The following is a 17,975-nucleotide window of genomic DNA, read 5'->3' as shown; positions in this document are numbered from 1 at the left end:
TTGAAATCCCCTCCTCACACTCAACACAAAAATGAACACAAAATGGATCATATAATCTGCATATAAGAGTTAGTAGTATAAACTTTTAAAATAAAATGCAGGAGTAAAATTTTGTGGCCTTAGGTTAGGGAAAGCCTTGATATGGTATCATATTTGGTAAGATATGAAAAGCATGATGAGCAACAAAAGATATACAAAATTGGATTTCATCAAAATGAAAAACTTTTGTATATCAAAGGACACCATCAAAAACATGAGAAGTCACCAAAGAATGAGAGAAAATATTAATATGTGCAAATCATATATCTAATAAGGAACTTGTTTCCAGAATATAATATGACCTCCTCTTACAGCTTAAGAAAAAGACAGATAACCTAACTGAAAAATGGGCAACCAGTTTAAACAGACATTCCTCCAAAGAAAATGCATAAATAGCAAATATGTACATGAAAAGTAGTTTGACATTATCAGCCATTAAGGAAATGCAAATGAGAACCAAAATAAGATACAACTTCACACCCACTAGGATGACTATAATCAAAAAGTCAGATGACAAATGTTGGTGAGGATGTAGAGAAATTGGAAACTTCATACGCTGCTGGGATTGTGAAAGGGTACATATACAGCTGCTGTGGAAAACAGTGTGGAAGTTCTTCTAAAGGCTCAACATATAGTCACCATATAACCTACAAATTCCATTCCTAGGTATATATCCAAGAGAAATAGGCATATGTCCACACAAATACCTGTATACAAATGCTGACTGCGGCATTATTCACAATAGCTAAAAATAAAATAATCCAAATGTCCATCAACTGATGAATATATTGATAAAATGTGGTACAGCCATGTAACAATCACTTAGCAAGGGAAAGAAAGTAAGTACTAATACATGCTACAACACAGATGAGATCTGACATGTTAAGAAGCCAGTCACAAAATACCACATATTGTATAACTCCAGTATATAAAATGTCCAAAATAAGCAAATCTATTTTTACAGAAAGATTCATGATTGCTCGTGGCAGCAGGGGGTGAGGAGGTTGGTGGGAAATGGGTACAGAGATTCTTTTGGCGATGATGAAGACATTGTAATAGCTTTTGAATTTTACAATCCAGAATTCTATTCTCAGCTAATTAGTCAAATAAAGGGCAGAAAATATACATTTTATAACACAAAGATGCAGACATTACATTCCACATACAAGAGGATGTACCCCAGCAAAACAAGGTGATAAACCAAGAAAGAGAAAGAATGGGATGGGGGAACAACAGCTTCAACCCAGGATAACAACAAAGGGAACTACTCCAGTGTTAACAGGTGGGCAGCCAGAGAGACAGCATGTAGTCCTCATTGAAGCAGAAAGACAGAGGGTTCTGAGACAGAGGTCTCCAGGAAAAAAAACCAAATACAACTTACTGGATAAACAAGTCTTTAGTTTAAAAAACAACAAAAAATTGTATACACATACACATAAAATCAGGTAGTATAAGGAAAAACAGAACTCCAGAGATTCCTGGGTCACAGAAGGGGAAAGCCCTATTCAAGAAAGTAAAATTGAACTAACTGAAAATACAGCTATCTTTATATTGGAAGGACAGTCAGGAAGTGAACAGATAAGGCCTAAACTGGATAAAGCAGGAAACAGCAGACTAAAGACATTAAGAAATATGGAACAGTACCAAAAGAAATAGCAAAAACAATGAAAAGTGACTGTTTTTCATAAGTGAACCAGTGGTGAGGCAGGGGAAGAGAAGGGGTTATTTTTTCCCTCATTATATGTCCTTAAGAACTACTTGCCGAAAATATTGGGCACATATTAATTTGATAAAAGCGAAAAACTTTTTCTTTATTTCACAATTGCAGCTTTAACATACTTTGATTACAGTGAAGTTTTTGTTTTGTTAATCACTTTACTAGGATTTGTCTAAATTTAGTGTTTTACAATGCCTACAGTAGAATCAGAAGACTTACTGTAAAGGGATTACAAGCAGCACATGGGGGCAATGACAAGGCTATTTCCCTAACTTTTAAGAATTTTAGCAATAAGAGTACTCACTGAGAATTAAACCCAAAATATACTGGACAAAACCAGAGAAACTCTAAAATTCAATTAAAAGAGATGAGGTTAAAGTTAGGCTAGGATTTGACTCAAAATAGCTTGAAGGCATTAATATACCTAAAGGAATGCTGTTGGTCAGAAACAGACGCATAGCAAAGGAAATTAAGAAAGCAATGTTACCGTATCTCCTGCTTTCTTCACGGGACAGAACATCTAAGTTCACAAGTAAAGATTCATGTATTTCAAAAACAAAGACAAATGTATAATAGTCCCCACAGTTATAGACAAACGTGTATTAGTCACTACAGTTAAGTCACTAACATCATCCAATTCCTTGACCTAACTCCATTCTCATCAAGCATACTTCTGACATGATTATTAAACTTTCTATGTAAATATGCAAATAGAGAAATGAATGCAAAGACCATAAAATGAGTGGTCTTTGCATTAATAAATGGTTATACTTCTCATCAATATTATTTTATTCTATACATCAGACTTTGTAACCTTAATTAATGCTGCCTGCAGTAAAAGGTAAACTACTCTTGATGTGCTATCAAAAATCAGGTTTACGACCTTGCACGACTGAGAGCTACAAGCCAGGCCACGTAAATTCATACAGCTGTTGCCACACTGGCTATGTCTGTGGGTCAGAAACTTTCCCCTTTTCTTTACACTAAAATGGTTGAAAAATCCAACTTTTTAGATACACATCAGTACAAGAAAATCCTAAATGCCTATCTTGCCACAATTCTTAAATATAGGCATTTAATTCTAAGATTTCTGAACTGAATAGTTTAGAGAAGCACTTGCCACCAGACAGCAAGCCAAGAGCACTGCAGCACTATTTCATAACAGCTATAGAATTACTAAATTTTTCAATGTCTTTTACTTGTTCATTTTCACTGCAATAAAGAAAACTTATTTGGGAATAGCAATAATTAATGATAATAATCCCCCTCTCCTCCATATGCCCATACTCTTTCCTACCAAATGCATAGCAAAGAAAACAGAAAACTTACACGGCACCGTAGTTCCAAATCTAGTGGGATTCAATACTATAAACCTGTTTTTCAAGCTTCTTCGGCCTACACCTTGAGCTCCTATCAATACTAATGTTTTTCTCTGGAAGGGAGGCATTTTGGCTACCTCCTCATATATCTGGATTTCGTGACGATCAAATTCTAAATGAAAAAGGAAATAGGAATATTTATTTAGTCATCTTTTATATACATGAAAGAAATCTCTGCAATTCTGTCTAGTAATGGCTTAGCTGTCTTGATAGTTAAATATCACTTGACTTGTACCCACTTAGCATAGATTTGTTTTTACAAATTTGGTAAAGTACAATAAACAATAATTATTTTATTATTGTTTTTAAGACCAGGGCTCACTGTCACCCAGGGTACAGTGTTGCAATCTTAGCTCACCGTACCCTTGAACTCCTGGGCTCAAGGAAGTCTCCCAAGTAGATGAAACCACAGGCATGGGCCACCATACCCAGCTAATTTTTAATTTTTTTTGTAGAGATGGGATCTTGCTATGTTGCCCAGGCTGGTCTCAAACTACCGGCCTCAAGTGATCCTCCTGCCTCAGCCTCTCAAAGTGCTGGGATTATAGGCATGAGCCACTGTGCCTGGCCCAGTAAATTATTTTATATCTTGCTTTAAACATCTGGTCCATCCATTTGCCCTTAAAAATTTGTCTAATCGGGCCGGGCATGGTGGCTCATGTCTGTAATACCAGCACTTTTGGAGGTCAAGGTGGGGGGAATCATGAAGTCAAGCGATCAAGACCATCCTGGCCAACATGGTGAAACCCCGTCTCTACTAAAAAAATACAAAAAATTAGCCGGGCATGGTGGTGCGCGCCTGTAGTCCCAGCTACTCGGGAGGCTGAGGTAGGAGAATCACTTGAATCCAGGAAGCAGAGACTGCAGTAAGCCGAGATTGTGCCACTGCACTCCAGCCTGGTGACAGAGCGAGACTCCGTCTCAAAAAAAAAAAAAAAAAGAAAAAATTAGTCTGATTAATCAAGCTAGAAAAATTCTATGTTTTATCCTTATTTATCAGAGATTCTATCCACTGAAATCTATTATCAATTTGTCAGTAGAAATCCTATAACATAAATAATCAAATTACAGACCAGTTTATATAGAAAGTATGTATCAAATACAGAGGGCAGGAGCAAACCTAGTGTGGTTGCTTAAGTTCCACGGAACGAGTGACCTTTCAATTATATAAATGAATATTGTATGGCAAATCTATAATTATCAGTTTGATTAGAAAATTCAACATACTGACATTTACTGACAACATACATTTAAATATTAAGATTTTGAAATTTACATATAAAACAAATTTTAGATCCACTGTTTTCACTAGAAACATAATCCAAAAGTATAATCTTAGTGGGAAAATTACGAATTTTCTATTTTGCAAAAAAGCCTTATGGGCATATATTTTATGAATAATAGGGCCAAAGTGATGATTTGAAATATTATATTACCTGTTGCTACTGTAACTCTCAATCTGTAGTAATAACACTCCTTCCTTAGCTTATTATCCTAATAGCAATTCTTTCTTTGCACAATTTCTCCACAGTAGATTAAACCAATATTAAGAGAAAACAAGCCTACTTCTGCCTTCTATATTATTTTCTTTTAGGGTGTGCTGTTTAGTTTATTACCAGTATAGAGGTAGCTCTGAAGTCAAGAAAGTACTTTTAAAATTGCCAACTGCTTTGATTAAGCCTCCAGAAATTTCTGATTCATAGAGCTGCTTTTTACTCCTGTCATCCTCTGCAACTGGGAAGAATAAATATAGTAGTTTCCATTCTTTCCCTTCTTTCCTTTTTATTTATTTATTTTTAACATCAAATGAGTAGCCAATACAGGTCTGGGGTTTTATTCTAAATTGTTTTTAAAAATCCTTTCAGCTTTACTGAGGTGTAACTGACAAATAGGAATTGTATATGAAGTGTACAACTTGATGTTTTCATGAATGTGTACACTGTGAATGATTACTTCAATCAAGCTATTAAACATATCCATCGTCTCACACAGTTACCATATCTTTCTTTTTAAAAGTATTTCTTTCTGCATGACTAAAAGATTTAAGAAGGAATTCTATTATATCAGACCAAGATTTATTTGGTCCAGTGTTATTTTTCTAAAAGTACCATGGTCAGTGTTATAGCAGGATACAGTTGCCCTTAAACATAACTCTTTTAACATCTTGACAAAGGCATTCTACCCTTTAGAAATGGCACATAAATTACTATTTCAAAATTCTCTGGACAAATAGTTTCAATTATAATACTGCTTCTTCATTAAGACAAGTAAAAATCCTAACCAATTTGTTTTGTTGTAAACTATACTCACAAAATAAAGCACATGGTAGTATATATTGGGATTTAAATAATTTATATCATATTGCACCATGTGTTCATATGCCAGCCCCTTGCAACTAGGTACTAATCTGAATTACATTCACTTAAAGCTGTATATTCAGAGTTTATGCCATGCTAAATGACATATAGCTACTTCACTTGGACTTCTCAAAAAGTATTTAAAACCTACCTGCATTTCTGGTTGTGAGATACATCATCTTCTTCTTTTTTTTGCTACTTATAGTTCCACAAAAAGGTCCTGAAGGATGATAAAACAAATATAACTTAAGCAGTATGTCAGAACATGAAAAAATTGCCCTGTAATATTTTATAGGGGTGGGAGAATTATCTTCCCAATGTTGCATCCTAGGAAGCAAAAGAGGGTGGGGGTGAGTTAAGCCACTGAATTTTGATACTCTACCAGCAGGTGGCAGAACGGGATCAAAAAGATTACTTATGAGAGCTAAAGCAGAGGGAGGGATTCATTCTAGACATATTTTAAATAAATGCATTTGCTTATTTAGACAAAAGAGACAAAGAAAGGTGGTCACAAAGGACTCCTTGTTACTTATTGTGTCGAGCTCATCACCTGAATTGTCCCAGTCTCTTCTAACAAATGCCTTTCTCTTCTCTTCCAGGAACTGGCTTGGAATGAGACCAGCGCTTCCTCCCTCTTTTACATGGCTAGCCTAGAATCAAATTAACGAATTGTATATCTCAGTGACCAAAATTTGAGACCATATTCTATTAAGTAGGACAAGCAGTGGTCAGTTAAAAAAAAAAGTCATATTTGCTCTTAAAAACAACCTTGAGATTTACATCCATAGCATTGTCAGTTAAGATATTTAAACAATTCAGCACTGAGGAATCAATTGGCACCTAAAATTCTTCATATCTGATATCTGGTAGTGAAATTTGGGGACCAAAATACAAGTTAAATTGCTCAAACTTCTTATTTATAATACTAAGTTGGAAAAGGAAAATAAACACCATTCTATAATAAGATGTATCAACACGACATTTTATCTAGCACCCTTTAAAAGACATTTACTGTCAACCTTAATCCTACTATGCTGGTATTTCAGGCCAAATCAGATGAAAAGGAGATACTATTTGGAATATAAAGTGTAGATTTTAATTTATGCTACCAGGAGTATGAATATCCCAAGAGCTTGTAAATTTAAACTAGGCAAAACTTTACCTAATGTAAAATGGCTAACTTTTAAAATAAGCTCCAAAGAGAAATATTTTAAAATAGTGGCTGGAGAACTGGCTGTTAGTGATTTATCTCACAAAGTTAGTATTTCTAACCTTACAACTAGCATAGAAAATCTAGTATAACTTTTAGCAATTAAAATCCTGAAAAACAGAATTAAAGTAACCAACCATCAAAATGCAGGGAGAAACTGAGAGAAGAATTGAGGTTAGAAGAGAAAACTAAGAGATCGCATTCATAGGAAAAAAAAAAGAAGGAAAACTAGAATAATTCAATAAAGGACACAGCCACAGAGAGATTTTTTAAATGAGGGATCTAAAAAGTTCAGGGGAAACCTCCTGAAATCATGGATTCTGTTTAATTTACCCATTTCTTAGCTGTCTCAACACACAGTGCACCTATACGTAATAATGTCTTAATTTAAATTTAAGGACACGTTGGTAAGATTGCTGTCATTCTGTGATTTGTTTCTCCTTAGAAGTAGATCTATATTTTAGAGCTAATGTGAGTTACCAATATCTCAGTAAATTTTAGAATTTGGTGCTAAGTCCTGGATCCTTTCCTCTTACTCCTTGTTCTTTAGTAAAACTCTCATTTGCTTTGACAGTTTAAGGCATTTCAGACTTCCTGACTTGTCAGTTTCTCCAGTTCTGAATACTGTGGTTGTTAGCTAATATAAATAATTACAAAAACAGACTTATTACTGCTGCTAGGGGTTTCTGAAAGCTACATTAGGAGAAGAAAAAAGAATACCATTAAACAGATCTTCTGAAAAAAGGAGGGAAAAATGCAGTGATAATACACATCTCTTTCCATATACACAGATTTTAATCCAAAACCAAACAAAAGTGATAGAGTGAACCTCCATTTCCCAGTATCTGAGAAGAGGTGAGCAAATAGACATTAAGACCTTAAGAAATTATGCTTTACTTGCTATGAACGAACACGAGGGAGAGGAGACAAGAGAAAGACTTACTTCATAGTAAAAGACTCCTACTTAAAATAAACAAAACCCAAATATCTTTTTAAAAGGGATGACCCAAGTGAGTTCTTCTTGGTCAATAGCATATTTTAATGTAATTACCCATGTGAAAAAAAACCAATTGGTCTATTCCCTAAACCAACTGGTTAGTGCCACAGGCTGGTTAATTCTGCACTTATTAAGAGCTACTTGCAAATTTCCTCCCAATTTGATCTTATGTCCACAAAATTAGTAGCCATGAAGCAGGAGCTGTTCATGTGGGAAAAATCATTGTAACAAATGCTAATATTCTTCCTGAATATTCAGACATTAACCAGATCTAAGATTAAAATTAGAAAAGTAGTTGAGGAACTTCTGAGAAGCATACTAACCTGCCACCAATTTGGATCTTCTCTATTTACAATCTGAAGAATTTCTCCTTTGGAAAACTTCAATCCTGCTTCTTTGCAAGGTATTAGGTTATCATTGTATGGATTATAATCAAAATGACACTTCACAAATACCTAAAACACACAGCACAATTAAAAATACTATAGTTATATCACTTCCACTGAATTTAAAAAATCCTTGTCAAACCATTGATTGTAACTGAAAACGTATTTAGTACTTCAGATAATGAACTTGTCTCTCATAAACGGAAATCAAGTTATTAGAATATTAACAGATTTTGGTATCAAAGATAATAAAACTTCATCTCTAATACCTAACTTTAAATCAATAAGCGTTTGATAATCATTCTATCCCACCATTCTTCCACTTTCCTTCAATCTTTTCACTTGATTTTCCAACCAGCACTGCATAATTTTTAAAGCAAGCAAATGCTATGATCCAATTAGCATCCTGAAATAATATAGGTAGTTGATTTAAGGTATATATTTCAGATGTATTAGAACTTTGTGAAAAGGCCCTGAAACCAAAATTAATAAAAGTTCATGTTGAAGTCAGATATGAAATATATTTGGTAGTCTTAAATACTTTTCTCGAATCACCTTGCTCTGATTTATACACTCATCTTAAATTTAAATGATCAACATTAAATTCATTGTAAGACAAATACTGAAAAAGTCTTGAAACTTTTCCATTTTAAATTCATTTGTGTATATATGTTTCTTTCACATTTGCTTTATTAATAAAAGTATGTCAGTTAACACTGTTAGTTATGATCTCCAAAATGGGGACTATTTGGCTTATTTGCTTTAATTTAAATTCTAATTAAATTATGCATTTTTGGTATTTGATGGAAAGTTCAGACCAATTGCTTTCTTTTTTTTTTTCAGATGGAGTCTCACTCTTTTACCCAGGCTGGAGTGCAGTGGCGTGATCTCTGCTCACTGCAACCTCTGCCTCCCAGGTTCAAGTGATTCTCCTGCCTCAGCCTCCCAAATAGCTGAAATTACAGGCATGTGCTACCACGCCTGGCTAATTTTTGTATTTTTAGTAGAGATCAGATTTCACCACGTTGGCCAGGATGGTCTCAAACTCCCGATCTCAAGCGATCTGCCCTCCTCGGCCTCCCAAAGTATGGGGATTACAGGCATAAGCCACTGTGCCCAGCCCAATTGCTTTCTTAAAACAGACTTGTTTTATACATACTTATAGAAATTCAAATGTTATCTTCTAAAGAATTGCCTTAGCATTAATCAGCATGTAAACTTTAATAAGCAAGAAAGCACACAATTAGTCAAAATAACAATGTTCTTTTCCCATTTGTTTATCATACTTCTGTAATCAAACAAAATTCAAATAACACAAGTAGACATATTATATTATTAGTGTGGTAAAAGTATTGTGATCAATGCATACAAAATAATTTTAAAATAACTAAATCTGGGAACATGTAATAAAATCTTAGTTATTTATAATTAGATGATTTTCACAGAAAGCATTCAGAACATTTCCAACTACTCTAGAAAAGCTAAATATTAATCCTTCAATCAGTAAGTCAATAATTTTTTTTCCTGATATATAATTTTAGATCGAAAAAGCAAGCATACAAACATTAAGATTGCTAAAGTGTGACAATTGGCTAACTTGATAATGTCATGCAGCTCCATGTTTTGACAACGGGAAAACACCAAAATAATTAAATTTAATCAAAGAAAATTTAGTTGGCTGATAAGACAGAAAAATGAAGTACCAGAGAATGTTCTGGAATGACAGCATACCTGATGGATGTGTGCTGGATGCCTCTCCATATTGATGCAACTCTAAAAATATATTTGTAATTGCATAAATAAAGCCAGACTTTTAATTTATAATAAATTAAGAAAATACAAACAAACTACTAGACCATTTTATTACTTCACTCATTTGGTAAGGCAACTACCTCCCTAATTAATTGTCTACAAAGTACAATACCTGCAAGTTATAAATGATAGAACAAAAAGTTAAAGGTATTTGAGATCAAGCAGAAAGGAAGGATTGGTATGCAAAGTTATAAAAATACCTGCATACTCCTTACTTCTCAAGAAAGATGCAATGATTGAAGAGTATCAAGAGAATCCTGTCATCTAACCATGAATGTGATTACCATTCTTATGTGTGGAACAGAATATATATTGTAACCATAAAGCTCAGACTTTACAACATAGTCCAGATTTCAAATATTCATTCCTTCAACATCCATGGAATTGTTACGGACATGCCATTATTTGTGGAATACAAACCACATCTCTCAAAGGTAAAAGATTTCTAGAACAATTTCTATTTTTTTTTTCATTTATTAAAGTAGTTTTAGAACATTACTCTTACGGTCAAAAACTCAGATTAACCTGATTTTACTTTGAACTTTGAAAATTTTTCTGAAAAATCAATTAACCCAACCTTTGATCTAACCATTTTGTAATGACTCTAAAACCATTAAAGATACGACTAGACTTAGTATAATTATATTTTATTAAATGCAATTTAAAGTGTTGCACTTATAGGCTATGGATGTTAACTGCTCATTCATCATTAAGAAATGACTAAACACCACCTACTAAAATATTTCTATTTCATATTCTTATTACTAAAAACAACTGCATGACCAAAACAATTTAAAGTACAAGGAAAAGAAAGTATAAATGGCTTTTAAGCATAAGAGATGTTCAACAACCTCATTCAGAGTAGAAATACAAATTAAAACTACCTTATAACACTTTTTTCCTATCAGATTAGCAGAAATCCTTGAATTTTATAACATTCTATAAAAGAACTGTGGGTTAATAGGCATTTTCTTTCTAAAAGGCTTGTGGAAGAATGGTTCAACCTCTTGGGAGGCCAATTTGGCAACAGCTATCAAGATTACAAATGCATAAACCCTCGGACCTAGTAATCCATGTCTGGGAATGTATTCAACAGCTATGTTATGCAGATACATCCAAAATGACTTATGCATAAGACTACATTATTCCTAACAGCAAAAGATTGGAAGCAACCTAATTGTTTAACAAAAAGGAACTGGTTAAACAAATGACGGTATGCCTACATGATGTGGCACTATATTTAGTCGTTAAAAAAGTGTGTGTGTGTAGGTGGTGTGTGTCAACAGGAAGTGTATGCAGCAATAAGGAAATATCCTCAAGATAGATGGTTAAGTAAAACAAATAAGGTTCAGGATAGCATGTATACTATGCAATCTTTCTATGAAAAAGGAGGTGGAAGGTGAAAAAGGATATGTAATTTTTATTTACTCGCATATGAATGAAGAAATTCTGGAAAGATAAACTAATAGCATAGGTTGTACTGGTGGGGGGATGAGGACTAGGTTGGTAGTGGGAAGGATTCAGAGGGAGATCTCAACTGAATACATATTTACACCTTTTGATTTTCGAACCATGGGAATGATTCACCTATACAAAAATTAAATTTTTAAGGTAATAAAGATAAATGACTCCCATTTGGATTCAGATGAAGTAACAAGACCCTCCAACTTGAAATAACTAAAAACTACGTTGATAAAATATGTGAAACAATGTCTTTCAAGATGTCAGAGATCAGGCAATGAAGACAGTGATCCCAAAAGATGGGAAGAAACAAGATGAGCTACACAATTGCCCCAGCTAACAGGACAGAGTGTTTCCAGGCTGCAACTCAGAAAGGGAGAAAGGTGAGGCCTGATGGTCTCCAAGTTCATGAGATGCACTGGGAGACCTGGGAGATCAAGGTGGTTACAGTGCATGGAACACAGTATCAGTGAGGAAAGACTGCAGAGAGAATTGTTAGGGACTCCTTCTGTTTTCAGCTGAGTACTTAATCAATGCATGTGTATGAGGAAGCTACCTGCACCCTCTCTCTGTGTAACTCTTTCCTCAATGATGGTAAAGAATCATTTGAAAGCATTACAGGGAACAATATAGGGAAGTTGTATACGGTCAAGAAGTTTCTGTTCTCACCAGGCCAGGTGGAAAAACCTTCATAATTCACAGGCCGTGAATACTTAGAAGGGTTGTGAGCTAAACTACATCCTGCAATCGTATCTAATAAATCTTAAAAAGCAAGATTTAAAAGAATCATCTGTATCCTAGAACAAAGGTTAAGAATGGTTTTTACTAAAATGTCAAAAAATAACAGATGTTGGCAAAGTTGCAGAGAAAAGGGAACTGCTAGTGGAAATGTAAATTAGTTCAGCCACTGTGGAAAGCATTTTGGAGATTTCTCAAAGAACTTAAAACAGAACTACTATTTGACCCAGCAATCCCATTAGCGGGTATATACCCAAAGGAATATGTATCATTCTCCATAAAGACACATGTACACATATGTTCAACATAGCACTTTTCACAACAGCAAAGATACAGAATCAACCTAGATGCCCAATAATGGTGGACTGGATAAAGAAATTTTGGCACATATACACCATGGAATACTATGCAGCCATAAACAGAATAAAACCATGTCCTTTGAGCATCATGTACATAGCTGGAGGCCATTATCTTAAGCCAATTAATGCAGGAACAGAAAACCAGATTACTACATGTTCTCACTTGTAAGTGGGTGCTAAACATTGAGTACATATCGACACAAAGAGGGGAACAACAGACTTTGAGGCTTACTTGAAGGCAGATGATAAGAGGAGGGTGAGGACTGAAAAACTACCTATCAGGTATCATGCTCACTACCTGGGTGACAAAATCATTTGTACACTACACTCCAGAAACATGCAATTTATCCATGAACAGACCTGTACACACACCTCTTGAGCCTAAAAGTTGGAAGGGCCGGGAGCAGTGGCTCATGCCTGTAATCCCAGCACTTTGGGAGGCTGAGGCAGATGGATCATGAGGTCAAGACATTGAGACCATCCTGGCTAACATGATGAAACCCTGTCTCTACTAAAAATAAAAAAATTAGCTGGGCCTGGTGGCACATGCCTGTAGTCCCAGCTACTTGGGAGGCTGAGGCAGGAGAATTGCTTGTACCCAGGAGGCAGAGGTTGCAGTGAGCCGAGATTGCGCCACTGTACTCCAGCCTGGTGACAGAGTGAGACTCCAAAAAAAAAAAAAAAAAAAAAAGAGTTGGAAGAAAAAAAAAAGAGAGTATTTACTAATACAAAAATATCCAGTACCCAACAAGGTGAAATTCATGCCTGGCAGCCAATCAAAAATGACCAAGCATGCAAAGAGGGAGGAAAATATAACCTACAACAGGGAGAAAAATCAAGTGACCCAGAAATGACAAATATGCTAGAATTAGTAGACAAGGACATTACAGTAATTGTTTTAACTTTACATATTATATTCATGGTTCAAGAAACTATAAGAAGGATTAAGTCCATTAAACACATGCAGATATAAAAAAGAGGCAATCTGAACTTCTAGAAATGAAAGCCAAAATATCTGAGATGAAAAATACCCACTAGGTGTGATTAATAGCAGATTAGAAGTTGCAAAAGAAAAGATCAGTTAACTTGAAGACAAAACAATAGAAAATATCCAACATGAAAAATACAGAGAAAAAAGGCTGAAATAAATGAACTGATCAGTGAGCCACGGGACAACTTCAAGAGGCTTAATATTCGTGTAACTAAAGTCACCAGAGGACAGGAGAAACAGAAAAATAGAAAAAATGTCTGAAGAAACTACTGTCAAAGTTTTTCCAAATTTGACGAAAGAAATAGTCTTTTCAAAAAACTGAGCTGGAAAAATTGAATATTCATACGCAAAATATAAACTTTGATCCTTTCCTCACATCCTATATAAAAATTAACATACAGTACATGTATCATAGACTCAGATGTATAGCATAGATAGAACTGTAAAACTTGTAGGAAAAAAAATTGGAGAAAATCTTCATGACCTTAGGTTATACAAAGACTTCTTAAATAAAGCCACAAAAGGATGACTCAAAGAAAAACAATGACGAATTGGATTTCATAAAAATTCAGAACTTCTGCTCTTTGAATGACATTGTTAAGAGAATGAAAAGACAAGATAAAGACTGGAAGAAAGTCTTGGCAAATCCCAATTCTGATGAAGCACTTGTATCATGAATATATAAAGAATACTCAAAACTAAGAAAAACAATTCAACAAAAAATGGACAAAAGATTTGAAGACACTTCACCAAAGTGCACATAAGTATGGCAAATAAACACATAAAAATATGTTCAATATTATTAGTTATTAGGAAAATACAAATTAAAATCACAATGAGATACCACTACACAGTATTAGAATGGCTAAAACTTTAAACACTGGCCATCACATGTTGTCCAAACTGCAGAGTAATTGGAACTTTCATACAATGTTGGTGGAAATTTAAGTTGGTATACTAACTTCTTCAGAAGTTCAACATATACCTACCGTATGACTCAATCCTTCAACTCCTGGTATATACTCAAGAGACTTATATGTAAATGTCCACAGCAGCTTTATTTGTAAAAGCCCCAAACTGGCAACAAAAAAATATTCATCAGCCAGGTAATGGATAAACAAACTGTGGTACAGCCATGCAATGGAATATTACTTGTCAATAAAAATAAATGAACTATCAATACACATAACATGAATGAATCCCCAAACAACTATGCTGAGGGAAGCTAAACAAATGAATCAAACAATATCCAAAAAAGAATACATGTATTCCATTTATATAAAAATATGGAAAATGCAAAATAATTTAAAGTGACAAAAAGCAGAGCAGTAGCTGCCTGGAGTCAGGGGTGGGAGAGAAAAAGGGAGCAGGAGGGAAGGATGAGAAGTGGACACAAAGAAGCTGGGAGGCCAGGAGCAATGACTCATGCCGGTAATCCTAGCACTTTAGGAGGCTGAGGCGGGCTGATCGCTTGAGCACAGGAGTTCAAGACAGCCTGGACAACGTGGCGAAACCCTGTGTCTACAAAAAAAAAAAAAAAATTAGACAGGTGTGGTGGTGCATGTCTGTGGTCCCAGCTCCTCAGAAGGCTAAGGTGGAAGGATTATTTGAGCCCTGGGAGGCTGAGGCTGCAGTGAGCTGTGATCACGTCACTGCACTCCAGCCTGGGTGAAGGAGTGAGGCCCTGTCTCAAAAAAGGAAGAAAGAAAAAGAAATGGACACAAATACATTTCTGGGAGTGTTCACCATCTCAATTGTGTTGATTTCATGGGTACATTATATATGTCCACATGTATCACATTGTACACTTTATTTATATAAACTTTATCTCAAGGATATTTTTAAAAGTAAAGATAAAAACAGTAGAAGTATTGAGAAAATATGGCACAGGAATACACTATGCTTATGCAAATGACAATAATTAGTGGGAAAAAAATTAAATGGATGAAATGGCTAGAAAACCAGTTCCACCTTGACCCTGATGTTAAATCAGAAGGTGGCTAGTAATTCATTTGGGAACGTGTTGGCTAAACATGGTGCACACGTTGCTTATAGAACCTAGTTCTTAAATCATAGTTCCAGGTCCATCTGAATCTGCACTTTAGAGTGAGTAACAAGATGGTGAACAAAGTGATTATCATTGCTAAGAGATTTTCCACATCACTAGCTGAGATGATCAAGGAAGGATGCTTTTTCTACAAATTTTCATTGTATGAACTTGGTCTACTTGGTTACATACAGATGTACACACACATTTTTGAGAACAGTAAGGTAACAAGAATATACGTTTGGTTTAAAAAGTTTTGAAGGGCAATCCATGTTCCTCTCTGATAAATATCTGAGGGCCACAAATTCAAGCCTCAGCCATATAGAAAATTTTATTTTAAAAATCATACAAAAATTAGCTGGGCATGATGGCACACACCTGTAGTCCCAGCTACTTGGGAGGCTGAGGCAGGAAAATTGCTTGAACCCGGGCAGTGGAGAATGCAGTGAGCCAAGATCATGCCACTGCACTCCAGCCTGGGTGACAGAGCTAGATTCTGTCAAAAAAAAAAAAGTCTACTAACTACTAACCTAGGCCAAAATTATACTAATCACAATTCTTATGTTTATATCACTGGTTCATGCAAGGACTGCTTTTGTTGATTTAATTAGTTTTAATAACATAATAGACAGCTACGCACTTGCCACTAAAACTAACATTAAAATCCTACTTGATTCTCCTGCCCTCATTCCATCCCATCCCATCATTCTGATTTCCCCAACCAAGGCACACTTCACCCTGAATCTTGGGTTCACAAACTCCTTACTTTTCATTTTGTATATAGTTCTATTGCATCTATATGTACTCTTTAAAATTATATATTTAGTTATTTTAAACTTAAAAAAAAGTATCATGCTATATGCACGTAATCTTCTGGGGTTTACATGCTTATTAACATGTTTCCAGCTGTACATACATAAGAATTGCTCTAGGGAATTATTGCAGCTGGATATACGTGAATATTGAACTCTAAGAGACATTATTAAACTTTTCTTCCTAATGTGTTTATAACAATACACACTGCCACCAACAATGTAGAAAAGATGCTGTTGATTCACAGCTACAATTTTTACCAACTTAATGGTATATCACATTATGATTTTTAATATATCTTTACATGTTTACTGAACATACGTCCCCTTTTACTTGATTTTTCTATGCAGAATGAAACACAATTTCAAACAGTATCCCTAGAATAACCAGTTTCCCCCCATTCATTGAATCATCTCTCCTTTCCACATTGAAAGACATTATCTCTGTCACATATCAAAGTAATATGTATGTGTAAGTCTCTTTCTGAGCTCCCTAAAAGTCCACTGATCATGCTGTCTCTTCCTATGCCAACATCACAGTATCTTAATTCCTAAACATTAATAATCAGACCCCATTCCTGCTTTTCTGGTTCAAAAGTGTCTTGGCTATTCATCTTATCAAATTCCATGGAAAACCCTGTTTTGACTGGAATTCCATTAAATCTGCAAGTCAATGCGTGAAAAATCAACATCTTCACAATATTGTCTTCCTGTCCATGATATGATACACCTGCTTATTTAGATCTTCATAATTCCTTTGTGTAGAGGTCCTGAATTTTTTAGGTTAGATTTATTCCCAGACATAAATGTGACATTCTCTGACTCTACTATAAATGATGTCACAGTTACATTTCTAGACGTTTGCTGATGACATACAGAAATGCAATTGAGTTTTGTGTCTTCATCTTATTTTCAGGTACCTTGGTAAACTTTATTATTTCCAATTAGTTGTAGTTTTGAGGGGTTTCTATGCAAAAACTCATATTTGTAAATAAAAAGTTTTATTGCCTCCTTTCCAAACATTTTGCTTCTATAATTTATTTTTGTCAGACTGTACTTATGGATCCTTCAAGAAAATATTAAATAGAAGTGGTGCTAGTGAGCACCCTTCTCTAGTTTCTTTCTTTCTTTTTCTTTCTTTTTTTAACTAGGCAAAGCCTTTATCTTTGTTTTAAACTATTTTCTGGCTAATTGCAAATAAACAACTGTGTATAATCAATAATTAAAAAGTAGCATTATCCCAGTGTCCAAGGGCCTTGGAATTTAAAATATCATAGGTTTACATTTTATCGTATACAAAACATTTTAAAAGCAGTTAAAATTCTTGAAATTTTATTATTTTTTAGAAGTTGAATCAATTCAGTTTGCCTCATTGTTGGAAGCTTCATCAAAATTCTGAACAAGATCACCACTTCCCCAAAAGTAAGTGGTACTTTCCCATCCAGCTTCTGCCAGTTTCATTAAGCTTGTTGACATCAAGCTGGTTTAAGACACTGGGTGGCATTTCTGTTAGCTGCTTTGTCTCAGTATGGCTGGTATAATGGTCAAAGTGTTTGCTGCTAGAGATGTCTGAACATTGCGATTGTTAGTGTAGATCACCATTCCTTGGTTTGTAAACATACCTCTTTAGTATCAGAGATATTGCTTATTTCTACATTCTTTTTTTTTTT

The 17,975-nt window shown here is 34.8% G+C and overlaps 1 protein-coding gene across 2 annotated transcripts in view; it reads right to left on the bottom strand.

The window, feature by feature from the left end:
- The window catches only part of MPP6 (membrane protein, palmitoylated 6 (MAGUK p55 subfamily member 6)), a 58,759-nt gene that overhangs the window by 14,113 nt on the left and 26,671 nt on the right, over nucleotides 1–17,975 (bottom strand). For both annotated transcript variants that reach the window (XM_011938552.1, XM_011938551.1), the window contains exons 6-9: nucleotides 8,023–8,154; nucleotides 6,043–6,142; nucleotides 5,644–5,712; nucleotides 3,086–3,247 (exon numbers count right to left, since the gene is read on the bottom strand). In XM_011938552.1, coding sequence (XP_011793942.1) covers nucleotides 3,086–3,247; nucleotides 5,644–5,712; nucleotides 6,043–6,142; nucleotides 8,023–8,154 — 463 coding nt within the window. The remainder of the gene's footprint in view (nucleotides 1–3,085; nucleotides 3,248–5,643; nucleotides 5,713–6,042; nucleotides 6,143–8,022; nucleotides 8,155–17,975) is intronic.

Source organism: Colobus angolensis, unplaced genomic scaffold, assembly GCF_000951035.1.
Source record: "Colobus angolensis palliatus isolate OR3802 unplaced genomic scaffold, Cang.pa_1.0 Scaffold175, whole genome shotgun sequence".
NCBI classification, from domain to species: domain Eukaryota; kingdom Metazoa; phylum Chordata; class Mammalia; order Primates; family Cercopithecidae; genus Colobus; species Colobus angolensis.
The sequence above is the reverse complement of the archived record's forward strand: the minus strand, read 5'-3'. Positions and strand labels throughout refer to the sequence as shown.